The 27,748-nt window shown below is 35.7% G+C and overlaps 3 protein-coding genes across 12 annotated transcripts; all 3 read right to left on the reverse strand.

Moving 5' to 3' along the window:
- Positions 1-535: 535 nt before the first annotated feature.
- On the reverse strand, positions 536-9,994 carry LOC122300850. 7 transcript variants are annotated; one of them, XM_043111774.1, is made up of 14 exons: positions 9,656-9,994; positions 8,974-9,076; positions 8,223-8,433; positions 8,007-8,112; positions 7,499-7,588; positions 6,147-6,260; positions 5,023-5,208; positions 4,029-4,157; positions 3,303-3,823; positions 2,604-2,703; positions 2,397-2,456; positions 1,460-1,552; positions 1,252-1,371; positions 536-1,154 (listed from the first exon to the last, which is right to left on the reverse strand). In XM_043111774.1, the coding sequence occupies exons 3-14, from the start codon at positions 8,261-8,263 to the stop codon at positions 834-836; spliced, it is 1,881 nt and encodes a 626-aa protein (XP_042967708.1). In that variant the 5' UTR covers positions 8,264-8,433; positions 8,974-9,076; positions 9,656-9,994; the 3' UTR covers positions 536-833. The 7 variants fall into 7 exon arrangements, with proteins under 7 accessions (XP_042967708.1, XP_042967710.1, XP_042967707.1 ...); XM_043111776.1 differs by lacking the exon at positions 9,656-9,994 and adding an exon at positions 8,648-8,747 and having other exon boundaries at positions 8,974-9,649; XM_043111773.1 differs by lacking the exon at positions 8,974-9,076.
- Positions 9,995-14,504: 4,510 nt separating this feature from the next.
- On the reverse strand, positions 14,505-18,620 carry LOC122300851. The gene is made up of 3 exons (XM_043111780.1): positions 18,137-18,620; positions 15,119-16,934; positions 14,505-15,015 (listed from the first exon to the last, which is right to left on the reverse strand). Exons 2-3 carry the CDS (start codon positions 16,851-16,853, stop codon positions 14,636-14,638), a joined length of 2,115 nt encoding a protein of 704 aa, XP_042967714.1. The 5' UTR covers positions 16,854-16,934; positions 18,137-18,620; the 3' UTR covers positions 14,505-14,635.
- A 1,976-nt stretch (positions 18,621-20,596) lies between these two features.
- LOC122300852 (myb family transcription factor PHL6) lies at positions 20,597-27,512 on the reverse strand. Of its 4 annotated transcripts, none has more exons than XM_043111784.1 (8): positions 27,101-27,512; positions 24,079-24,799; positions 23,541-23,748; positions 23,331-23,407; positions 23,191-23,230; positions 21,620-21,692; positions 21,396-21,465; positions 20,597-21,175 (listed from the first exon to the last, which is right to left on the reverse strand). In XM_043111784.1, exons 2-8 carry the CDS (start codon positions 24,730-24,732, stop codon positions 20,843-20,845), a joined length of 1,455 nt encoding a protein of 484 aa, XP_042967718.1. In that variant the 5' UTR covers positions 24,733-24,799; positions 27,101-27,512; the 3' UTR covers positions 20,597-20,842. The 4 variants fall into 4 exon arrangements, with proteins under 4 accessions (XP_042967718.1, XP_042967715.1, XP_042967716.1 ...); XM_043111781.1 differs by having other exon boundaries at positions 24,079-25,229; positions 27,101-27,511; XM_043111782.1 differs by having other exon boundaries at positions 24,079-25,241; positions 27,101-27,511.
- Positions 27,513-27,748: the final 236 nt, after the last annotated feature.

Consider the following 27,748-nt stretch of genomic DNA (forward strand, 5'->3'; position numbering starts at 1 on the left):
CCATCCCAAAGTGCAGCAGATATGGCATCCGGCTCCTGGAAATTCGACTGTTTATGCTCATGTAAAATGCTCCATTCACAATGTCATCAAAATTGAGGATGTGTCCAAGAATTTTCCCATTTCCCCTTTAATTATCTATCATGACAATAACTGAGTTCCCAAAAGTCTTTTAGGAGTACAAGTTCACATGTGGTTTTGACTTTAGAAAAATGTTTTGTAAATTTGTTAACTTTGCCAACTATGATGAAATGACCGACTAATCATTTTGGAGTGTAGCTGAATTGTGGTTTTTCTCGAGAAACTTATGACTGATCTCCATGTTCCTGCATAATAGCACTCCTATTATGTGGATTCCTGCAGGAAGTCCTATAGTGGCTGGATATATAGACTTGTTGAAAGACCAACTACTAGCTGTTTACTAGAGGTCCTTTATTCTGTTATATACCAGCAAACTTTATATAATTCGAGATACAGGCATCCTCCTTAATGCAGATGCTGTGCAACATGAACAACAAAATTAGTTCTGAACAGTAAGTAGCAAAGGAAACATGTAGTTCTTATTTGAACTTTTGGGCTAAAGAAATGTACAACTCTTCACCTACAAGCACTGTATGTAAACTCCTTTTATCCATGAACAAAATGTACAACACACTTGGGGGGTATAAGGCAGGAGACAAAAACTGCCACCACCCTTCTCGAGGAGGCTAAGCTTCATATAGAGTTGTAATGTAATTTTTCTTCCAGCGTCATTTACAGTTGACACTATTCTCGTATTGGCTTTCCCAGGGCAAGGAAATCCAGTTCTATTTCGGTGCAAACTTGGCACTGCTACATTACCAAAGAGGAGTTTTGTTCGGCAGGAATAGGTAACGGAAGCGTGAATCAAATGGAATAATGCCACAGTTGCGTGAACCAAGAAGGCTCTGCCTCCTCTGTGAAATGCATTGTTCAACAAAGGCAGCCTGATGAGGCGGAAGGTGATGCAATATCCATACAGCCAGATTTGCATCATCCACAAAGGCTTTGGCAAAGCAATGTAGCATTTTGGGGACCAACAACCTCCCTTTGCTGCTAATCCCAACTGAAGCTCGAATGAAATCACGCTGTGATTCTTGAAGCTCTTCCCTCACATTCTTAGCAGTGTAGATTTTTACCTGCACTTCCCCAAGTCATGTAAAATAAAGATCCAGCATACAGGAGAACTAAATACAAAGCAACCCATTCAAAATTTGGTGGAAAGTGTGAGGTTACCGCTGGTGAAGAGTACATTCCACAGCTGAGAGCAAATACTACGAGCGGCTCATGTGTATCAACTGCAGACTTCCCTTGCTCCTCCGATACCTTCAGCTTGTGAAGGGCAAGAAGCAAAGCCTGATAATAGTTTGCATATAAACGTTAACCGGGGAATGATGAAAAAAAAGAGAGAACGAATCTAACAGATTACAAAAGCATGTCATACAATTTGTGGCCGATGGTGTGGTGGTTTCATTTTTAGAATCACATACTCAATAGTAGCTGCACTGAAAGAATGTCCCCCAACAGTGTATGCTACCTGGAAAAATAATCATCAATCGACATGCCCCAAGCATGAAAAACCACAAACAATCACTCATCCGTCAATTGCATCTGCAAAACTATCCTTGGAATGGTCATATGAAAATTAAAAATAGAACATCTATCCTTGACTGACTTGGCCACAGCATGCAATCACCATATCATCAACAAGAGAATTATGAGACATCTAATCAATTATTTTAATGGAGATCAGCTAGCTGAGTCATTCATTCCATACCAAGTCATGAAGTTGGATTCTAACATCATGACATAGACATGCATAAAAAGGCGGTGTAAAAAAAAAAGAGCTCTTACAACAACTAGATAGCATTTGGTATGGTACCAGAACCAACCATTGTCTGTATGTCTATGCAATTAGCAACCACATGTCCTAATGTCGATGGCCATGCATGAGGGGCCACGTGTGAGAGGAACTGTAGGAGATAAATTTAACCATCCTCTTTCGGCTTAATCTTTCAGAGTACTGGTTAAGAATTTATACTAATATCTTTGCTGAACCTTAATAGGTCAGAAGCAAACTCTGCCACAAATGGAGAATGAACTGGCCCCACTCATGTGTCATTGCCTACTTTATGCTTGTTAACAAATCCAACAAATTCTATTTGACCCCATGTGAGGTTTGAAGAACTGGAGAACTCTCCAAAGTGCTTGGATCCCCAAGTGACATTTCAAAACTTAGCAACCAACTACCTAAGCACCTGGCTAGGGCTCCGCGATGCATGACATATTGACAATGTCATATGATAACCATATTCAATTCAGAAAACAAATGTTTCTAAATGCACAGAAACAAAACGGGAATACTTGTGTCAGAATCAAACCTTTTGCATCAAAGAAAAGAGCTTCAAGTCACTTCTTGGGACTCCATATGCCAAGTATGCCTGTTCATATTTTGCCACAAGAGAACAAAAACTTTAACCTGTTTTTTATAAAAGCTTCACAAGTTTTGGAAGTGCTTTTTGTGGTGTTTGCAGTGCCTTGCTTATTTTTTGTAAACTACATGTGTGATAGAAAATATTGCAACCCACATGCATGATCAGAGCATTATATAGGTTGATCCAGAAAGCAAGCTTCTCATTGCAGCTCAAATGGATAGGATTCACTTTTGCCAGATGCTCAACAAGTGCCCTGCTCTCAAAAAAATCAAACAAATAAACTCTATGTTCAAGCAACAAATCAACCATTCAAATGCAAGACTTCAAGATTCACAGAGTATTCTAATCATTATACTTGTCAGACCCATGTTATCAGAGAAATAAATGCATGCAACAGGGCCATTTCAGATTATAAATACCATTGCAGGGACCTTTCAATACCATGGGTATGCCTCCTATATCAATACACAATCTCGACAAGAAAAGAAGATCGAATGACTGAACCAGGTAATTAACATGCATAGAGGGAAAAAAGCATGTAGGTAGGGCCCAAGTCAAATCAAACATAAAAATGTCAAGAAGTCACATGCAAACAAAACCAGAAGTAGATTAGATTGAAACAAGCAACCAATTTAAAAGAATGCAAACAATCTCAACTACCATCTGTAATTTTTCTCTTAATATATTTAAGTCACATTTCTTGAAATTTATGAATTCTCACATAAGTGTAGTCTGCCCAAGAGAAAGAGAAGGAAATCCAAACCAAAAGAACTAAATGAAGTCCTGTGTACATGGGTTTCACCTATTACATTTGTTGAATAAAATTCTTACTTATAAAAAAAAATGAAATACCTGAACCTTCTCAGTGCCCCTGCAGCATATTCTAATTGCTTCTTCCCAACTGACATCCAAGAAACTTCAGTTGCCAGTCCATAGATTCCAATGTCAGCCCAACTTAGTTTCCCCCGCACCCAATAGGGATCACAGGCATTCTCTGAAGCCAACACCTCACAGTTGTTCTGTATATCAATTTGTGGGCTCTGCACCCATGATGAAATGATTGACCTTTCAGATGAGGACCACCAAGATGAACCAGAAAGATGACCACGTGGCGATGTTCCACGTGGTGACAGAGGTGAGCAGTGGATCTCTGATGCAGATGATTTGGATGGTATCACAGAATCTGCCAGAGACATGAATATACTTTTCATACATCTCACCATCTCTTCAGATAATTGATTAGGTTGATCCCAAAGACCATCCGGTGGCATCCCTTTAGGAAGCTTTGTGAGATCTACAGGTCGACAGGATTTGACATCCATTTTCATAGACATTTTCTTGTCAAGGCAAAGTGCACTTGAGTCCACTACACTCTGATGGAAGCATCATATGTTAGATTCCTACTAATTGTTGACTATAAAACTAAAGATTCAACCAACATTTCCACTTTTTTGAACAAAATATAAGGATCAATTCAACAAGGGATAATTAACACATTGGCTTTGGGTCAAACTGAATTCTCACGAGTATAACAAACTAAAGCCATCAAAACCTGTATGAGAAACACTAGACAGATACCTCTATTACCGACTCTGTACATTTGTTAGTAGATTCTAATGGTTGATCTCTCAGCTCCTGGCAGGTGCTATATTCAGAGGAATCGCTGACTTCAGAAACAGAAGCTTCTGAACACTTCAAAGGTGAACTCTGGATAATGCAAGAAAAAGTTTAACCATATTGCAAAAAGTTGAACATATACAGTACAACTGTGTGTGAATTGCCCATATGGAAGACGGCATGAGTTATCTCATAACCATTATGATTATACCAGCAGTAGAAAAGTATAGCAATTAAAAATTCAATCTCAGCATATCAAAGCATGTAGTATTTAGCTGCCTATGTGTATTTAAGTTGTCCTCGTGATATGAAAGTAACACAGATACACAAGACCATGCATCGTTCCTCCAAATATGGGGAGAAGTCCAGCAATGGGTTTTTAACTAAACTTGGAAGTCCAAAATTGATGCTTTTAAACTTAAAAAATCAACTCAATCAAGCCAACCATTAATTGGAACTGGTTATGGTAAGCTCCGGAAAGGGTTTTAGTAAACTAACTGGGTCAACCATATATATCCTTTTTATCCAAGTTACTCTCGCTAATTCCATACTTTCTGTCACCTCTAGATGTATCATATCCTTCTACAATATTTCTATGCACATTACTTTATGCTTCTCTCTAGCCTTTGTCACTTGCAAGGCGATTGTACCTCTGAATTCTTGACTTCAATGCCTTTGAATTTTTTCACCAATTCAAAACACTTAAATATTCGATGTTTACACGAACAAAAATGAAGGACTGGAAGTGAATAATACCCAAGTGATTTCTTTTATGCCAAAACCCAATTTCCTTGCATCAATGCAAGAATATTGTCCAAGGATACTTTACAGCTTTAAGAAGGAAACAAAATGGATATTCACACACAAGATAAAAAAGAATTCATTTCTTTCTCAAGGATAAAAATATTGTTCCAATTGGGAAGGCTTTAGATGTAAATAAAAGCAGATAACACACCAAAGTATCCATAATGCCAGACAAGCAAAGAGATGTTGACTGAGATGTCCAATGCCTCAAACGATATTCTGCAAGCCTCCGTTCATTTCTCTCTTGGCTAAGTTGAAAATGCAAAGAGACCATCTCTTGTTCAAGTTTTGAAACGTTGACCTCCAATAATGCAATATTGGATAGGAGCTCCTGAACCTATACTAATATGAAAACATATGACTATCATAAAATCAAATCCATATTAAAACCTAGCCAACGAGTGAAGTTTATGATCTCTACTTACTTGAGACCTAGAAAGTTAACAAGTCAACAGGGATAATAGGCAAGTTCCTCTGAAGTTATTGTAAAGTAATTTTTTCACAAGTAATCAAAGATTTTCTTAAAAAACAAAAGGCGTAGTCCATTTATACAAGTTGTATACAATAGAAACACCAAACTAAAAATATAAAAGGATACAAGAAAATAGTGAAAACTCAGCCCATTAAAATTTATAGAGGCTGTCCAAGGGAACAAGTACTGAAAAACAAAAACTTTAAACTCTTCCATTGTCTGCTTGCGATCCACAACACTTCTATCACTTATCTCCCTCCAAATACACCACACTATACAGGCAGGGACCATCTCCCACACATATAACTTCATTGAGTTACTTCTGAACTATCAAGTTGTTATATTGTTTAGTTTCCACAAACAATGAAACTAAAATAAGGGAGTAAAGGTTTTTGCCTGTCAGAAAAGTCCAGCAGTCCCCGTGACATAATTCTGCCATACTATCCTTTTATGGTAAAACGCTAAAATGCCGGCGTAAAAAAAATATGAGCAATATCAATGAGAAAAATCAAGAAGCTTGAACAACCCATATCCTCATTAAAGGAAGTGGGAGTCTGAGAAGTTTAATTCACCCCATCCTACATTCCATTTTTTAAGACACGACCCTAATGAACAAGAAGGCGCTCTTAATACAGGGTAGATGATAATACATTTTTAGCCTGAACCAAAAAAATACTTGGACATGTGAAATCTGCTTCAAAAATTTTAAATTTCAGGACAGTTTCTTCAAATTTGTTCATGGTATCACTTCCATCCCAAAGCATATGTTACTGAATCCAAAAGAAACATAACAGATAACAAACCTGATGAGGGAGACATGAAAAACTTGAGAATTTCGAAGCATTCTTCTCAATAGCTTTTTCCAGGATAGCATGTAGTTCCATCTCTTCTTGTAACTGCTGCTGTAATCTTTGTACCTATCACAAAGGCACATCCATTTTCGTGTACATTAGCTACAGGCAAGTTGCCTTTGATGAAAGCTGTCTCGTTCTTATGTGATACTTCTTACATGACAAATAAGTTGTTCATACTTCATAAGCTATCTGAAAGATTATTGATATGTGAAGTTTCCATTGACATCATTGAAGATTGACAAATTAATCCTATACCAGTTCCAATCTTGAGGATAATAACTTGAGATACTTTTAACTGGCTAAGGCTGTGTTTAGATGTTGAGCTGAGTTAAGTTGAATTGAGATGAAAGTTAAAAGTTGAATAAAATATTGTAAGAATATTATTTTTTAATATTATTATTATTTTGGGATTTGAAAAAATTGAATTGTTTATTATATTTTGAGTTGGAATTTGGAAAAGTTGTAATGATTAGATGATTAAATGTTTAATCCCAAGACTGCCTTGAAGCAGTAGAACACCATTCCTTCTGCAATGTGTATAAAGCTGCCTCAAATTTTCCATTTGCCTTTTAGGATGTCCACAGGGTTTTTTAAATATGCCCAGATGTCATCACCTGGGAGAATATGTCCTTTGAAAAAAGGGAAAAAAACTGAACCAACACAAGTTTATTGTCAAACTACCAATACAGCATTATATGCACCTGCTAAAACAAGCATCATTTTCAAAGTTGGCATAGCATGAATTTGGAATACTCCCACACTCAGAATCCACCACTTCTTCATATACTTAAGTGACAAGTGCTCCCATGGTATCCCTTTTCTAAACAAAAGCCTCTACAGAAATGGGAACAAGACATTATAATCCACCCATACTTAACAAAACATTCAGCAATGGTTATATAAACATGTGAAACCATGCAAATGGTGCAGAAGTCCTTGCGACTGAAGAAGGAAGTGCTTAACAAGTGCCACTTACTGTTCAGCTGCATATGGACCACTTGAGCAAAGTGACAGAAATAGTTATCTGCTCCAATCACTCAACACTAGAAGGTCATCTAACACCAGATACTAACTCCCAGTTAAAATTGAAACTTCAAATTTGGCTACCGCCCGTGTTCCTTTCAATACCAATTTACTAATATCTAATTCACAAACATAAAACACAACTTCAAAATTTATTCAGGGATTCCTAGTTCTGAAAATTAAATGTACCCACCCAAAGACATGCAAATTACATATTAAAATGCAATCAGCACAAAAGTCTTGCTATTGCACCTCAAAGTAAGGGAAAAGAAGATTACGTCTTGTTCAAGCTGAAACCTGGAAGGATAGTCATTTTTGCTATTAGTGCACGATCCAAGATTTCCATCCTCATCTGCAAGATTGCTCTCCTAAAGATTAAAGAAATTGCCATGATTACTTTCAATAAATATACAATTTGAACATCACAACAAAAATTAGGTATCATTATTGACAACTGTAAAGACACTTCAATGAAAACTTAATAAACAGTAATTCCAAGCTGGAAGTAACTTAAGGAGAATGATGCGACTAGTGTTCTGATACAGAACCATTTCAGATCATCAGATCTGCAGAACAGCGAGTTGAAATGAATTACTGTGAAAAGGAGGAGGAGGAAAGTAACTTTTTTTCCCAGTTCCATTATGCATATAGTGGCATAGCCCAATAAATCTCTACTGTCAGACAACACATAAAGTAAGTACTTCCATTGAAAACTAGTCCCTTGATTTTGAAGCCAAGATTTTCAAGATAATCAACCCCTAAAAAGAAAGCTCCACCAGTGCTCACCTCTAAGGACAAGTTATCACTCCGAATTTCATCCACATTAGCGAGATGTATTTCTGCATCACAACAACTCTCAGTAGAACCCGATGGCGTAGAGAGAGAACCATTCCTGCAAAGCGCACTCGGAAAGAAGAAAAGGAAATCATTGGAAAGAACAATAAATAAAGAAGAGCCAGACTCCTGTATGTGAACAAAGAATTAAGAATGCTACATGCTTACTGGATCAAGGCAGATTCCACAACTGGCGAGGTAGGCATCATTTGATAACGGGGTTTGGCATTTATCACTTAACACACAAACTGAAATCCCTGAGAAACCTTGGCTTCCAGTACCAGAAACTATAATGCCAATGTGCAAACAATCATCTTAACCCCAGTACATTCACTTTAACCATCAAATATCTGGCCCCGTTGCATTTTGAGTGGGAAACCTAAAACCAACAATCGTAGAATAACTTGAATGAAGGGGCATATGAGATGTAGAATTAGAGGGAAAACACTGTGAGCCCTGTGAACATGTAATAAAGACAAAAAAACTCATGAATGCACAGCTACCGGTCATTTTCAACACGTCCCTACAAATATTACCAACACAGCTCGTGAGACCAATCGATTTCTACATCCAATTTAAGACAACCAACGAACCTGGCAAGAAACGTCAACAGGAGACGGAGAAAATTGAATAATATTGCATAAGAGCATCATTAACCATTCATTTATATTTTTCTCTCCATGAAATTCAGAGCTGAAAAAAAAAAAAAAAAAAAAAAACACTAAATTCAAGAGCTTAGGAGGGAATGATTGTCTCCACAAAGGAAAAGGTGAAATGACCATATCAGGAGCAAAGGGCTTTTTGCACATTGATAATGCAAAGAACAAAGAAAAACAAAACGTGGGGTACCTCACTACCCACATGGAAGTCAAAAGTTGTCTCCGTTGTGAAATAAAAGGACAGAATTTCAGAATCATACCCTTGTACAGTCTTTAAACATGGTTCGGAGAGAGAACTAGCTGCTTTTGCCCCCTTTCTTCCCCTTGAAAATCTTAAATGCTAAAAAAAAATTGATGGTTGTCCTAAAAGGAATAAAGTGAAGTTTCACACTCATCAGAATCACAGATAGAAAGCTTGGGATTTCTGAGCTTGAAAAGTGGGTTGGGGAGACCAGTATAAGTCAAGTAAAGCAATGGGATGTGGTTTACATAAGCATCCAATCTATGGGACATGATGAAGTTTTATGTACAAATAAGAGGGAAAAGAACAATCCAGATGATAGATCTTAGTGGTCCCTGTTTTCCAAACGAATCCCATTCCTTCCCTTCAGTAGTCCACCGACAAAAATCTGGCCCCTCAGTGAATATATATTTTCCTGAATCTTCAACCCAAAAACATAATAGAAGAAAACAAAAAATACGGACCCGCTACCCCACTCTTTGGTTGAACACAAAACAGAGTTGCAGATCCCACAAACTTAAAGAATGGAAGATGGAGAGAAAGAGCGATTTGAAACTACACTGTTCCTGCTTTAAAAACCCATTTTAACAGAAAACCAGTTATCATACGAAACGTATTGCCTTTGAACTTTGAAGTGACGAAAGGTGTGGAACGAAAAAAGGAAAAAGAACTAGGGGGATCAGAAGGATGCGAAAAGAGACCTTAGATAAACGAAGAACATCAAGCACTGAAATATCCTCCGTAAAAAACAAGCTGCCGAGAAACTCCGTCTCTCTCTTGAAAATGCCTCTCACTCTCTCTCTCTCATGCAAATCAATTTAAATCAAACATAGACACTTCCAAGTTCCAACTGTAATTGATGTCAACGGGGCAGTGTCATGCCTATGAGCTCGAGCGTTCCAAAAAAGGGGAAAATGACAAATATGCAGTTGAGTGGAGCATCTTAGAGGGATTTCAGTAGGAGGGATTTCAATTTTCAAACAGCAGAAAACAAATAAACAATTGAGGCACTGCAATCTATAACTGCTCCCAGACAATAAAGTAAAATATTTGAATTTGTCTATTCATTATATGATAATATACCACATATTTAATAAAAATAAATAATAATAAAATAATAAAAAAAATTATGTATGTTATATGAAGCTTATGTATAAAATTTTCCAATAATAAAAACTCTATTCGTAGTCAAATTTGGGCACCCCTTGTGAACCCGTGCTGATATGAAACGAATTTAATGAAACGGTGCAGATTGCTTTAAGTGGGAAACAAAATTGAAGGCCAAATTAAAATCGTGGGTTTAACCCTTCTCGTTCTTCCCCAACCCTTTTCATTTTTTCCCATTTCCTCGCAAGCTCATTCTTGATTCACCCCATGGCACTCCTCCTCAGATTCCCACGATAACATATTTCTTTTGCTGCACCTTTTATACTCAGTATACTGTATGCTGCACCACCGCGCACTGTTTCACCTCGCACGGCATAGATATCAGTTGAAAGAAACCAACAATTCCTATCGGGTTGAAAGCAAGAAAATTAAAGCAAAGTAAATAGAAAGAGAAATAATTGATCACTTCCGGCAAGGGGCGGAAGAACAAGCCTCCACATATTGCTTAAAAAAATTGTGTTTGTGCTTCATGTGTTTGCCATACGGCATCTACACCCTTTTGTACCAGGACTTATAGCTTACAACATATATTAGGTATAAAAATATGAAATTGCTAGCAAAAAGAAGGGAAGGGAAGAGAAGGGGGGAACAAAAGAGAGTGAAAACATGCAAAATAGGCATGTTAAAGAAAATAATAAAAAGAGAGAAAAAAAAAAAAAAAAAAAAAAAAAAAAAAAAAAAAAAACCTGTTACTTTTCTATTTCTCTGTATCTCCAAGAATACTCTTCTCAAAACTATACCATAAGCTTTGCCAACTATGTATGAGTACATCACCCATAAAACTATGCCATAAAAGCATCAGAACAAGCTAGTTTCGTCGAAACAAGAGGGCAAGCAAGCTATAGGATCGGTCCCATACGTCTTCTTCTCTCTCAAGTGCAGATTGTTTGTTTTTTTTTTTGCAATTTACAAAAATTCCCTGCCATGTTAGCGGGGGTGCGTAGAGTGTGCATCAACTTGACTGCCCGTAGAAGAACTGAAACAATAATAAGAAAGACTTCCTTTCCCTATATACAACAACTTAATATATTTTTTACGCATCTTATTGATGTAATTAATAAAAATAATTATTTTATATTAAACAAATAATACAATCAATTATATTAATAAAATATGTAAAAAATATACAGATGTAACTGAATACAGAATTTTTGAATAACAAAAACTAGAATAACAGAAATTAGAAATGAGAGTTATGTGTCTGTTTGTGCACGAAGCTTAGAAAAGCAAAGAGTGATACTTTTTAGTAGGGGTGGCAATATGTTATACGACCCGTTAACCCAATACGAACACGACACGATAATAGCAGGTTAGGGTTTAGTCTTAATAGTTTTCGGGTCAAAATGAATTGACCCGTTAAGACATGATTGCTTAACGGGTTGATAACGGGTTAATCCGTTATGACACGATAAGAAAGTTAAATTACAATTATATTCTTATATCTAAAAATAAAATTGTTAAAATTTCAATTTCGATATTTTTATTGTTGGATTGTAATTTTAAACTTGTAGTTAGTTTTATAATTTTTATAAATATTGTGATTTTAAAATTTATATAAAATTATACTAAATTTAATCAGGTCAAACTGATTAATTTCATGTCTATTCAACCCATTTACATAAATAGTTTGAAATGGATCGTATTATATCGTGTTAATCTATTTTATAATATTTACTAATGGGTTAAAACGAGTTGACATGACACGACCCGTTATGTTAATGGGTCGTGTTAGGGTTTGAGATTTTGACACGATAAGCTTAACGGGTCGGGTTAAGGTTGAGCTATATAGTATAATATACATATTTTGACACGACACAAACACGACCCGTTAACACGATTTGACACTCCTACTTTTTAGGGCATCCTCATTGGATTATGCAAATGTAAATCTAATGAGAAATTTAACTAATAGAATTTAAAAATGCTCTATATTGGATTATCTAATTTCAAAATTTCTGACTTTTAGCTATAGTAAAATCAAGGTTTGGAACCAAATTTGATTATTACTATTTCATATATAAATGAATAAAAAATAATATCTTTATACACACTCTCTCTTCCTCTATTCTCCCTCCCCATTCTCATTTTTCATCCTATATTATTTCTTCATATTATTTAATAAAAGCTAATAATGTATTTCCATATAAGCTCTTAATTTAGAAAAAAAAAATTAAAAAAATTATTAAATTTATAATATTTTATTATTATTTTGACTAATAGATGGATAATAAATTTTAAGTGGAATAACTAAATATAAATCATGTCATATTATGTAAATTTTTCATTTATATTTAGATAATCTAATAAAAATGCTCTAACCAGGATGTGCACCAAAGTCCAAGATATACACACAAGACTACGACTTAAGATTTGGGTTTTCAAAACTATAATATGTTTGTTTTGCATATTTAAATTGTTTGATCATGCAGTACATATGAGATATTTTGTTAAGAATTTAATAAAATATTATTATAATATAATTTTTTAATATTAATTTTATTTTAAGATTTTAAAAAATTAAATTATTTATTATATTTTATATAAAAATTTCAAAAAATTATAATAATTATGTGAAATAAAATGAGATAATTATAATTAGAAGAGATGATTTATTTGCGTCTACGTAGAAATGCGTGAACCGTACATTACTGCTGTTACCACCCTTCCAAGTTCCTTTCATCCGCGAATGTTAAGATTGGTTTGAATACACAAGTCTAACGTGACCTTCAAACACTGACTACAATGGCGTGCTCGCTAGTGAGGGCAAAAGATGAGAGCAGGCAAGATTGGCAATTGTTGCACTCGCGCTTGACTTTCTCGACGCATTTAATGCTCAAAATCGCGTGGGCTTTCGAGTTTCGGATACGGCATTAAACGTATGAAAACAAAGAAAAAAAAGACGATGACGATTGTCCAGAATAGACTCGTAAAATGGAAAATTCTATGCAATGCGTCGTTGTTCTGTTCCTCTATCACCTGATCGTATGATTTATCAACTTTTAAATTTTAAAATAAAAACTTTTACTTATCATCTCTTACAGTATATATCAATATATAAAAATAATTAATAAATTTATTTCTTTTAAAAAATATAAAGTAAATATATAATTTACATAAAAAAATCTAGTCATAAATATAACTACGTATTGATATATACATTAATTTAATGTGATTGATCAAAAATAAATTTTATTAAAAATAATATTAATTTAAATTATAAATATAAAAAACTTAATATTAATACACATATTAACTTATTCGTAACAAAATTCAATTCATATAATTTTTTTATTTAACGAAAAACTCTGAATACAGACAGGTGTTTCCAAGCACACCTTGCGGACGAAACAAGACTTGGCAGAAAATTAAATGCTGCATTTTCACGTGGGACTGAGAGAAAATGTCGTCCTCCTTCGTCCATTCCCCCGTAGCATCATTCCCCTTCTCTTATTCTCCTGTTTTTCGAGTTTCCTCAATTGCCGCAGGGAATGGATCAAAATCTTTCTTACGACGCGGTGATAGCGCTTCTTGGACCATCCTCTTTCCCTAGGAAATCCTTTATCTTCGAAACCTTGGAGATGAATTGGACACTGAATGGTCATTAGCTCCAGTACCAACTTTAGGGCTTAATCGTACAGCTCCCGAATGAGATAATTTGGCTAACCAAACCAGGCCCTCAATGTATTTTTCTTTTTTATTTTTTTTTGATAGGGGGCATCAATGTTTTTGCCGTTAATGAATAGTATCCATTTTAGGTAAAATAAACGGAGAACCTATTAGAAAGAACTAGATTCATTCCATATATTTTTGCCTCTTCGTTATACAATTTTAAACAATAACTATCTTTTAGGTTAGACCCAAATCTATCTTTTAGGTTAGAAGTGGGAATCCGAGCACTGACCATGGCTCGCAATTTCTGAAGTTTGAAGCTCCAGTGGAAGGGTGAGGGATAGAAGGAAAAATGGTTCTCATTTACTTCAAACTTGATGTGTAATTGCGTACTGTCCAAAATATTTTTTACAATTCGAGGGGAGATATACACAATATGTATAAGTGTCTGATTGGACCCAAATTAAGCCCAAGTTATTGGTTCAACCTCTGCACCCAATCCGGTTCAAGTTCTCAAACCTTGGTCGCCATTCCAGGTTATATAATGAGCATCCACGAAATGCCTTCGAAGATGAACCAATTTCAAATATGGGGTGTTGAGATCACGAAAAGTTACAACTTCTAAACATGGAGCCAGACGCTTTAAGTAACAGAAGTTATGATCAGTAACAAAATCACCTCTAAGTTCAGAAGCATGCATGCGTGCATGCATACATACACTGATTGCTAACTCTAGGGCTGTGAGTTCAAAAAGATGATGGATGTAAATGCACATAAGCGAAGCTAGATAACAAATATATACATAAAGGAGACAAAAATGTCATGTACATTATAGTAACACTGATTCTAAAGCATCTATTGGAATCCTGTGAAAATTATATTGCTATCCTATCCTTTTCCCAACCTTACCAGGGTTCTTTCTTTGCCCGAATATTAGAAGGTCCTTCCCCATTAGTATCAAAGTTTATCAATGAAAATAGACCATTTTGAGATACAGTCTCTGGTGCTTCATCAACAATCCAATCATCCATTGGGTCAATCTCTTCAGCCACAATGTCAAGCTTTGTGCCTGACTGAAACTGCTGCAGTTGCAAATTATAATGCACAAATGCCAGATCATTCAATCGTTTCTGCTCAATTGGATTCCTTCCAGTTGTGACTAGCTTCTCAGCCAAACTCCTTTTGAGGGCGTATCTTGAAGCACCATCACAGTTCTGGCTCAAAATACGAATGGCAAATCTCTGTAGCTCAGGATGTTGCCTTCCATAACGAGACCACCACAGGGCTGCAGTTGAATTTACACACATAAATTCTAAAATATTTTATTTTCACAGGCTCAAATTAACCAACAGTTTTAAGGAGTAGGAGAAAATATAGAGCTCCCTTACCTGGAGGCATGTTGGTTCTTTGGTCAAGGGTACTCCCCTCTTCAAAACTACCTCTAGCATGTCTGTACTCCTCAAGTTGTCGGGATATCATATCTTGACTTCTTTGATCTTGTACCAAGCGGACAATTGAGCTCAAAAGGCCAAATGCAACCTCGGCATCACCAAAGAAATCACTTGAATAGAAGAGACTTGGGTTTAAATAATACCCTGCAGCATGGATGGGGCTATGGAGATGGGTGTCCCAAATCTCATCAATCACTTGCCAGAAAGGCATGTAATGGGGTTTCTTCTTTTTAAATTCCTCTTTAATTGTCTCTTTTACTTGATCCATTGTTTCATATATGTACCCTACCTGTGGCTTATCAGCCTGATTGATCAAAAATAGAACACGCACCAGTGGTGTAGTTGCCTTTAAGGCATTCCCAACTCCATTCCAGAAAGATTGGTCTCCCACCAAATCAGCCACCCTCTTTCCCTCTGTTCTAGAAGCCCAGAATGATGTTTTCCACTCAGATGAGGCAAACATATCCTTTAAATGATGCTTTTCGGATACAATATTCTCTAGAGTCATAAAGGGCATTGCCAATCTCGTTTTGGAGGGCTTAATTAGGTCGCGGCCAAGAGTATGTTTCTTCAAAAGGCTCAAAACGGTTTCATGGCCATAAATAAACTTTATAATTGTCTTGGCTTCATTTAATATCCTTTTGATAGATTCAATCATCCCAATCTTCTCTAGCATAAGCTCAATACAATGGGATGCGCTCACAGTCCACACTACTCTCTTGCATCTATCCACGAATTGCTTGCCTACATCTCCCATCCAACCCTTTGTAGAACATGCCAGCACTTGAACGACATTGTCAACTCCAATCTCCTCAATAATTCCATCCAACAACGACTGTAATGTATCAACATCACTAATGAGGGATGTAACATCAGACGACCGAAGATAAACAGTGCCTTGAGGGCAATCCACCAAAAAATTAACCAGATGTCGACCCTTTTCATCAATCCATCCATCTAACAAAATACTGCACCCCGTGCTTGCCCATGAATGCCTAATATTCTTCACATACTTTTGCATCTCCTTCATCTCATCATGAAGCATCCACCCTTTTAGTTCCTGACAACTAGGGATATTATACTCCATCTGACCATGACCAAGTGTGGCATTTATCATTCTTTTAAAGCTAGGAGAATTGGCAGCACTGAGATCTACACCCGTTTCATAGAAGAATCTAGCAATGCATTTTTGGGCTTCACTTGATGATGAATATTTTCTTGATTCACAATTTATGGCTGCTTGGGAACCTATACTTCCATTGGGACAAGGAGCAGTGTCCAACAGAGTGTCTTCTGCAGAAGAGTCTGTATCAACATGCCTCGCAAAATAGGAACTGCCATTTAGGGAGATTTCATGCTTCTTATGTTCAACAGTGTTCAGGTTAGGACAACAATTCCTCTTCTGAGGAAGATTTAGGTGATAGGGCTCTCCAACTTCCTTGTAAAAGCCTTCTGTCTTTCTTTCAAGCAAACTGTCTCTAAACTGTTCCCTCACCTTTTGAGGAGCATTTTCACAAGGGATAACATCACCACGTATACCTCCTAAGTGGCACTTTAGACGGAAGAAACCACTGACCACTTTACCACAATAATTGCATTGCACTCTACCCTTTTTCTTGTCAAGAGACATTCCATGATCACGAACATCAATGAAGCCCTCGGTAGCAGCCATTTTAATCTCCTTTTTTCTATTCAAAAGTAAAAAGTCCCAAAAATTCCTTTCTGTACATCAAGTGCTGTCAGCAAGCTTGATCTGCAGGACCACAAGAAAATATAGCAAACATAAAACAACTAAGGGGGACAATGTCCAGGTTTTGGCCAAAAAAAATAGAGCGATATATATGATCTGATATATTTGTCACTTTGGCTTGATATGCATATGGAATTAAATAAAAATCCAATGCAAAATGGAAGTATAGAGACAAAAGTACGAGAACTGCACAACCATTGAAAAAAATATATATATCATGATAATAAGTTCTGTAGTGTTTGAATGAACAATAATTTCAGCAATTTATGGAATACGAATCAACAGGATCCCAATCCCATCAATCTAAATTCTAATTTTTTTCGTATATATAAAATAAAAAGTAGAATATAATGGTTGTTACAACAATGATGAAATTGTTGGAGCAATGAGCTGTAATAACAATTTATAGTGTAATAACGTCAGTGGTGACGTTGTCGGGGGGTGGTGGTGATCACAATGATGGCGGTGACGGTAATGAAGATAATAGTGGTGATGGTAATGCAAAGAGCAATAGTAAGTGATTTGAGAATGTTAATACTAGAAGAATTTGTACCTTTCCATGGAATTTTTAAAAGCCCCAAGCTCAGAAATTCGTCATATCTTTTAATTAACTCTCTCGTTAGCCAAAAAAAGAAAACCAACATGGAAAACTCCAAGGTTTGTTATGCCGTTGTTCTTTGAAGAGGCTAGCTGATTTGGCACAGAGACAATGGACAGATGCAGTGAACCAGTTTTATATTTCGTATTTACAAAAAAGAACTTGGGGTACAACAAAGAGAGAAAGGAAAAATCTGGTATTGTTTTACGAATATCCATCTACATGTTAGGCCAGAACCAATTTTTTCATTTGCCAATTTCAACGTTGACTTAAGTTATTAACAAACTAACAAAAACTGGGAGACGAGAAATATAATCCTTTCTCCTCCCTATTGCTGGTTCTTGCAAAGACTCATAAAAGGGAAAACAAAAATCGAATAGAGAAGGAAAAAGGATGAAACGTAAAAACGTAGATATATTGAATGTCTTTCGTCTTTTTTCTTCGCAGATAATAGATATCATGAATTTCTTTCTATGCGAAACAAAAAGGAAAACTATATAAACAATGGATTAGCGGGATTCCATTACAAGTCGAAGGAACAAAAGAAATCACAGACATACAGAAAGAAAGGAAAAAAAAAAATAGTAAGAAGTGGGGGAAAGTCTACCTGTAAGGGAAGCTAAGAAAGCTCAAGTCTTGAGACAGACAAACTGAGAAAAAGAGGACCCCTTTAAGTTTACACAACAGCGAGGGAGAGAAGAGAGCGAGCGCCTCAAATTGTCACCAAGATTAACGAATCACGATGATGATGACCAGGTCGTCTGTAGCACAAACCAGCAGCCGCTTCTAGTATGCTCTATGTGCGTTTTGGTGTTTGGCATCATATTTTCTTGTGTTCTGCTCCTTTTTTCTTTTTCCGGGTCCGTGCCTTATTTCGGCATTGGAAGTGTCTCCCGACTGGATTCTCCATTGACACGTGCTTTGCCTGAATAATCAGCCTCCCAAAACCTCACGTTATTGGCACCATCCCTCTAACACCACTCGCATCCGACAGCGCGTCAGCCTGAGATCTCGGGCACCGCAGCATGTGAGATCTACGCTGCTGCAGTCTCTCTGCGATTGATTGGCAGTGAAGTGGGTCAGTCTAATCCAATGCAAAAGGTCCACTTTTTGAGCAAATTCTTCAATGCTGCAAGTCTTCTTCACCTTTTTTAAATTTGGAAATTCCCATGCACTCAAAAGTAGCTTTTTAGGCTACGTTTAACTTAGTAAAGTTTGCTATCAAAAAAAAAAAATTTAGTAAAGTTGACTTGAGTTAAATTTTTTATAAATAGTAATAAGTTGAATTAGTAGAGAAAATTACGTAAAATTTATTTAAAATAAATTTAAACGTATTTAAATATTAATATAAGTTAAAAAAATTTATGAATTTTATGTATAAAGAAATTTTGAGTTAAAATAAATTTTATAATTTAAGAATTAGATGTTGAATATTTAGATGTTAGCTTTAATTTAAAATTAGACTGAACTAAATTAAATTCAGTTAAATTCAACAACCAAACGAGTCCTTTTCCACTCTATCAACAATGCAAATTGAGAAATGAATATTGTAATTTTTTTTTTATCTTGTTACTCTGCTGCCTGCAGTTCATTGCTGTAAGTTACAACACATTGCTTTTTCTTTTTATTTTTTCAAATTTTCTTTTTACATTTTTTAATCTATTTCTTAATCACTAAATAAAAAAATACATCAATACACTTAAAACCACTTCTTTAATCACTAAATAAAAGTAAAAATTTGACCAACAGTCAAAATGATCGATCAATCCCAGGCAACATAATAGTTTTTTCCTATTTTTTTATATGATAGAATTTTATTTGTAATATATTTTTATTTTAAATTTATCTTATAAATTAAATATTATCATGTAAATAGAATTGATCATCTACACTTCAATCAAAAAAAGTCAAATAGATATAAGCGACGTCGTTTTACCAAGTTATCTTATATATTATTTACGAATTAAAACACATCAAACGAACCTTTTAATATTTATTGATACATAGAATCAATATTACAAGTAGTATTAAATAAGTAATAAATGTCGTAGGATTCACTTGATATATCTACCATCTCCCACTTGAGATTCAATTTTGGGCAATAAGTTGAGGGATTTTTTTCCACTATTTACTTAAATATTATGATATTTTTAAGAAGACCATGTCGTCTATTTGCCATGCTTGTTTGGTGTTCCCATTAAGTTAGGTGTCTTCCACGCTTGTCGAAGGCCACATGGCTTGTAACGTATTTTCTTCTTAAAGAATCTTCTCTAGCTGTAGTGACACTCCATAACTGCCATTCGATGAAAAAATGTGAGACTTCCCGTTTTAAGTTCTATAAATGGCCCCACAATAAATACACTTTTCATCTTAAAATTTTAAGTATTTTTATACTTTTGTACGGCAATAATACGAGATAAGAAATTTTTGAATATTAGTAATAAAATAGTTTATGAATATTAGTAAAATAGTTTATAAATAGTAGAGAAATATTTTGAATTAAATTATTTTATTAGATTTTGAAAAAGAAGAGATGAAAAGTTGAATAAAAAATATTACAAAATTAAAATATTATTAGAATATAATTTTTATTTTATAATTTAAAAAAATTGAATTGTTTTTTATATTTTATTCAAAAATTTGAGAAAATTGTAATGAATAGATAATAATTAGATGCATAGATTACATTACATTACATACTTACCAACTTGTAATTTTAAAAGAGAGTATTTACTATTTAGCTCATGTATTTGATATGAAAAATACTTTAGCCACAAATGGATTATATAAAAGTAAATTTATAAACTGATGTAACTTGATGTGATACGTCAAATTGTAAAGTTACTTTTATTATAAAATAAATCTAACGAATTCCTTGAATTCACATTAGTTTGTAGATTTTCCTTTGTGTCATCTCGTTGAGTGGCTGATTTCGAGTTCATATGTGTGCCAAAGAAATTGAACAATTCAGGAAGGAGCTTGGCATGAATTTTGAGAGGAACCTGTACGTATCTTGAGGATTAGGATCATACTCTATTCATAACAGAAATTCAAAAGTGAACTGAAGTTCAGCTGAAAGATCGAAATTTGAAATGCCGCTTCAAAAGTGAACACAATGTCCTAATTCAACTTTCAACCAAAGGAACTGAATTTCTCTTCCTAATTTCAAAATACTAAAAATGTCGAGACATACAAATCAACCGAATATTGATTCGGTTACAAGTTTTACATGGGATTCACAGACTCACAGAAGCTGAATCATTCTAGGGACGACTCAAAATAATGGAGACAGCAAGCAGTGGAACTGATGTAGTCAATGCACAGCATCTCCAACTGCGGTCCTATCTGGACCTGATTCTTCTTTCTCTTCCAGACGGATCCTTTTAGAGCATAGTTGTGAATTTGAATCACTGATATCTGTAGCTTTATGCTTGGATGCTAGAGGTGAAGATGCCTCAGTTTTGGATTCAGCAGCATGTGGGGGTGACGAAGAAGATGGCCGCAGTTCAGGACCATGGCATGGATCAGTCTTTGATGACAAGTTTTGGGGAGAAACCCAGGTAATGCCAGCTTTCTGTTGTTCGTCCAAGATCTTTTGCAAGTACCTTGCATGTTCCTCTATGCGTAACTGAAGTGCCCGTTGGACCTGTGCAGAGATATAGAAACAGCCGGGAAAATATTTACCACAGACCCATACAGTTAAATGCACTATAGGGCAGGATACATCGATATAGGGAGAAATTAAATACAAAGATAAAATATGAAAGTTTATTAGATAATTAAAAAGAAACACAGACATGTGCAACTATAAATTGTCAGAATTCAAAACTCAGAATCCTAGATTTTAAAAATAAGCATAAATGTACCTCAAGCTGTTCATGCAGCTGTTTCTGAACTTCCATTTGCATGCGCAAAGCCTCAGTGATTTGAATGCTCCTACAACCAAATTCACAACCCAAAACAGAAACTTTCACCCATTATTTGACAGAATAATAGAAGAAAAAAATACATACACACACACCCATATACAACCGCTCGCAAAGACCCACACACAATAAGTATTAGAAACAAAAATGAAGACAATTATTACCCCTTCCTACGTCCATCACTTTCATTGCTGGTTGAAGATTCTTTCTTTTCTTCTGAGCTAAAAGCTTTCCTCTCTGAAAGGGGAAAAAATGGGGAACAACAGAAGTAAACTATCTGAAACTATCTGCTAGTGACGTTAAACTGCCATATTCAAATATAGACCAAAGCTTCTATTTGGTAAAGTATGGATCAAAGTTTTTTTTTATCGGTACCATCTAGATCAAAGCTTTTACTAGCTCATATTGAAATGACACCAGCATATTAAGTACTGTGGTGACATTGATACCAAATTGACAGCCAATGTGGATTTAGACGCACAACCATACATTTTGTGAGTTATCCAATCAAGGAGATGGTCAAATGGGTGTCTATTTTGACTTGCTTTTTGTATTCTCCAGGATGGGCAACACGGCACAGAGAGAGAGAGAGTAGCATAAATGTGGGCAGCTAAGAAATAAAAAGTACACAAGATGTGTGTCATCAATGCTACAAAAAGGTGATCGGGTGGAATAATCAAGAATAATGAATATTACAGATACAACGTTATACATGATCTAGCAGCAGAACCAACCACTCATAACATAAAGAAACATCACTCAATTCGCAAGAGAATCCACACCATCTGAAGAAGAAATCAGAATTTCAACATGAATAATGTCTGTAGAATCTTTTTTGATAGTTAATGTCTGTAGAATCTATTGAAGATATTAAAAGAAGTTTATATTTATATATAAACCTGAGGTTTTTCATTGATTTATTTTTCCTTTTCAAGTTGGTGGTTGTTGTTGTGTTATGACTATTTTTAGTACCATCATTATGGTATAACCTATTCTTGTATACTATCAACAGTACAAATACATATTTTTTCCATTTGGTTCAAACTAGTGGATCCAAACGATTTTTTTTTCCTACATGTATCACTGTATTTGAATGCTAGCTAGCAGTATAGATAGAGGAAAAGTTAGTGTACCTATATATATGTAAGTATGTATGAGGATTTTTTTTCACTTTGCTATCTATCATTCAGAAATCTTCAACCTATAGAGTTTCACCAATATGGTAAAAATGGTTGAGATCCATTCTAGATCCACAGTATGTGTCCTTATCATAGGATCCATTCTAGATCCACAGTATATGTCCTTATCATAGTTTCTCCTGATTATGATTCTGATAGTAAATGTTACACCTACTATGTTATATGGTAAAGAGAAATCACAGGCATATAAAAGCGTGGATACAAACATGAAAAATATGTATCACCTACTCCAATTTGTAATAGGTATGAGATCAATGAATTTTACAGGTAAAAATAGGAAACAATCTGCTGGGCTTTTTCTTTACTTTTTGACCGGTATGTTACACAGCACCACATGGGTCTTAAACCAATGACATCCTCATCCTTCCTATTCTTATTGAGGGAGAAGGTTTCATTTGATATAGGACTCATTGGCCATATAAGCTACTTAAAGTAGATAAATGAAATGTTTATATTCACATTGTCAACAACTTTTGACAGATGAGGGTAATGTTGAACATGAGCAAGCATCATTTTTTCCCTATGAAGTTCCTCACCTTCTTTTTTCTCTGGCATATACTTTGCGAGGCGGTATTTCTGAAAAGACATATAAGATAAGAAAATAGGCTCAATATGAATAGTGGCTCATTAGACATCACACTTGATTCAGCAGATATATTTAAACGAAAATAAGTACCTGTAAGTGGCTTTTCACATGATAGATGGTCAGACCTTCAACATTCATAAGCTTTAATACACCCTTTGGAGTAGCCTCTACATTTCAAATAAAATGAATTAGACTGCAATAAAAGAGTTGGTAGAAATTCAAATTTCCATATAGTTGATTAGACTGAGCATTTTTACACAGCCCCATTTGTATAGTAGAACGACCAAGTAGTTCGCTTACTTTCAGCCCCATCGAGCTTTTTGACGGCCTCCACAAAACACTCATGGAGCTCAGGCGTCCATCTCATTCTTGGCTTGTGTGCAGTGGCTGACCCAGGAGATGGCTGACTTGAAACATCATCGGGAGTTGGCACCATGGAGCAACAACTCTGACTGCATGTCAAACCCATGGCTGGTTTTGATGAAGCCTGTGGTGTTTCATAAATTTCCTAGGCAACAATAATACCCAGAGCAAGGATTAGTGAGTAGAAGTATGGATGACCCAATAGAATGATGTACTGGTAAATTTGCCCCTCCATATTTTTGTTTGATTAAAAAAGAGGAACCATATATCATTCATTAAAGTTTGAAGCAAGTTCCAAAACATAACTTGATTGAACGATTTAGGTTCAGTATGATGCAGTGTCACTTGGCCACTACAATGCTCTATAGTGTGAAGTAATTTCAGAAGAATGAAACTTTTATTGGTGTAAATATGTTTATGTGAGTGGTTGTACATGAATAACTTATGTAATTATGGATTGTCGCAGTGCACTTACATCAAGCCTGGGATTTTCTCCATGGTCAGTGATAGCTATGTCAAGTTCATCAGACAAAAATTGCAGATCCAGTTGCTCTGTAATTTCTAGAACATCACTTGTGCAGTTTACCCCACGAAGGCTACCATCAGAAGCATCTCCAGGCAGATTAAGAAATTCTTTCATAAGAGCCTCTGAATGCTCCAAATCATATTGATTTTCTATATCCCCACTGAACAGCAAGGGAGCTTTTGTTGAATCCACAGCAGAAATGGACTGGTTGTAGGATGGAGGATGTGGAAGAAACGGCAGATTCCCAAGCTGCCGATGGGTTTCAGAACTTGACGAAGAAGACTGGTATAAACTGGTACAGAACAAGGATGACCGTGAAAATGTGCTCTTAGAATTTTGGACATGAGAACCAGGAGACAGAGGACTACTTGGTCCAGATTCTAAATAATACTTTTGAGATGCTTGGCCAGGAGTAGAACTAAGAGATTCGGTTCGTATGAAAGGCGATGGACGTGAAGATGAACATTCACTAGCCAATAAACTTTTGACTTCTGATTCCGCGGTCGAAAAACGATGCACTGGGGAAAGGGTATCATGATATGACTGTGTGACTCCACTGCTAGCCTTGCTTTGTTTGGCAGATATGATACCATTGCGATTCATGGTCTTAGATGATGGCAACCCAACCTCATCCACTAGTGAAATTGACAACTTTCAATATGGCACAATTCTGCGGGATGATTTTTTTAGGATGAAAATTTTAAAAATTAAGATGAGATAACAATCTTAGGCTTTGTTGAGGTGAGAAACAGGAGATATATGGGGATTACAAGGAAACAACAAGCAGTCAAAGTCTAAGTTTCAACTAGTTTAGAACATCTAAAACGGTCACATACAGTCTACATTTCTGAGTAGAAATTTTTTTCCTTCTTTTTCCCCTCAAAAGAAGTCACATCTCAATGCCAAGAATCTGCTACGCTACTTATTTCCATAGAGGAATTGGGTATTAGTTTATTTAATCAACTAAAAACCCTCAAACAGTTACTTTTTCATTTCCCAGGTACAATGCGACCAATCACAAAGTAACAATTGATTTGAAGACCAAAGGAACCTGGTCAAATCCAGTTCTTCTACTAATGAATACAAAGAAATACCAAGACCTGCAAAACAGACTACCAGTTGAATGATCAGCCATATGCTGATTTCACCAGGAGCACATGAGATAGAAACAGTTGACAATTAGTGCTAAAAGATCAGGTTATAAAAAAGTGATACAGTATTGTATATTAATCATCTACATACCAACAATCTCATGGGTAATATACTGGTCAACAAAATCACTTCAGCAGTTACTATAATTTGCTCAAGATACAAGTACAGCTTATTATCAGATTTTTACAGTGCAACGCACTAAAGTTCCTCATTATCCAAATCCTAAAAGGAGGGTAATGATCACTTATCAGCAAGCCGCCACAAGACCCCTTCCCTGTTTACAAGAAAAGTCAATGAAACTATCACGTGTTCACTTGTGGTAATTAATGATTAGCTTGTGAAATAGCACTGAATCTGAATGGCATATATCATTTGTGATAAAATTGAAAAGAGGCTACCCAAACTAGAGCCACTTGACAAAGGCCTGATGTGATATTGAAAAGCTCTTATCAATTATGTTTCCATTTAACCGAGCTATACATTTCATCCAGGATAGCATGCTCACTCGCGAATTGCCTGCTCTTGGAGGCAATGCTATATGGCTTATGTACGAACACAACGATTAAAGAGAACCACGATGATATTGGAAGCCAACTTTTTTTTTTTAACAGAATCTGGCTTTGCAACTTGTTTAATAACTGTAAACAGAGGCAGACCTATGCGTGAAGCCTCCTCAAAATTTTCAAAACATCCCCATTTTTTTATGGTTTTTACCTTATTATGGTTTAATAATAGGGCAGTAACCCTATCACTACCCAAAGTTTAAACTTGACAAAAATTAATCCAAATTGCATTTTCTGGTTCCACCCCTGACTATAGGTGTAGCACTGACATTTAAAACCTCTCCATTAGGATTTAAGCCTTTTGTGTCAATTCATACAAATCAATATTCCTTGGATATTCTTGAGCTTTCGGGAACTCCACATTGAAACAATTCACAAAACAGTTGTAGCTCGATACCGTCCTCGCACCTCTAACGTTCGTATGATATTAATACTGAGTATTTTTTTAATAAAAGAAAAATACTAAAAATTCGGTGCAGTGATAATCCAGACTGAAAACACTCTGCCACCTCAAACAGTCAAACATAAAAGTAAGACGCATTTTCTCTTAATTTGTCCAAAGAAAAGAAATTTACACCATTGAGGTTCATTAATCGTTTGGCCAAAAACTGTCGGATAGGTTTCCTGACACTCAGATGTTCCCAGATTGTGCTAGTGTCGACTGCATCCATTAATTGAAAATCAACTTGAATATTTCCTTGGGGAAAAAAAAAAAGTTCGAATATTTATTTGCTGAAGCATTTGGTGAACTCACAGTCTTCAATCCAATAAAGGGACAAGGGTAATCACAACCGAAATTTTCATTCGCCAAACGGTGAGATTTGTTTTTGTTTTCTTCAAAAAAATAAAATCAAAACATTAACCACGTAGCAAAAGTGCCTACAATAACAGAAAATAACGATACCCGAAAAAGAAGAAGAAGTTAAAAGCCTATTCGAAGTAGTTATAGAATTGAATGAAAGGCAGAAATCACTAGCATATAAGCATTTACTTGCCCATTATGGTTAATACGCCAACAAAACCTTTAGAAGTGGATTTCTTGAAATTAACCAAAACACACACAATAATTACGCAAAGAAAATAAATACAAAGAAAACAGAGAACATAGATTTATGACAATGAAGAAGAAGAAGGCGAAATTTTTGAACTTGAGGAGTTACCAAGTCAAGCTAACAGAGCAAAACGAACCTGGAGATTACAGGTATAAGAAAATGAGACTGACGGAGAAAAGGAGATTACAGAGAACATAGACTGACCTGGATACGGATCTCGTTCTTAAGAATTCTGCGGAGAGTCATGTGGTGGTATGGAGGATTGATGAGAGAGATAGAGAGAGGCAAGCGTATCGTATATTGTAAACATGAGGCGGCCTTCAACCTTGACAACGTCTGAAGCGAAACAAAACAAAAGGATTTGAGGATTCGGAATCTGAAATCAAATTATCAGTTGGCTTTTAGCGTCCCGGAGAGCAATATATGTAAATATGTGACAACGTTTGACATTTCACTCCGGCGATAATGTCCTCCTGTTCTTCTATGATACCACCGTGCAACTGTTTCTCGACTCGAAAGAAGGCTGCGCTTGCCTTAGCCTTTCCTTTTCCTGTTTTTGCCTTTGGTTGGCTGACGCTCCAAATCATTCAAAGCAGAAATAATGGCAGATGAGATGATTATCAGAGGAGTTTCCACAGTTTCTGTAGACGCGCTCCATCGGGCTGGGTCGGCCACGTCCCAATGGGAGCTGAATTAGCTACGCTGTCGTCCGTCATTTTTCACAAGAGTTCTTTTACGATGGGGGTGTCTCCATTTCTTCTCCCGTGGAGCTCTCTATGAAATTATCCTTTTTCCAATCAGCTAAATAAAGTCTTGAGAATTTTATATCAATAAATTCACATATACATGTAA

Source organism: Carya illinoinensis, chromosome 2 (assembly GCF_018687715.1).
Source record: "Carya illinoinensis cultivar Pawnee chromosome 2, C.illinoinensisPawnee_v1, whole genome shotgun sequence".
Classification (NCBI taxonomy): Eukaryota; Viridiplantae; Streptophyta; class Magnoliopsida; order Fagales; family Juglandaceae; genus Carya; species Carya illinoinensis.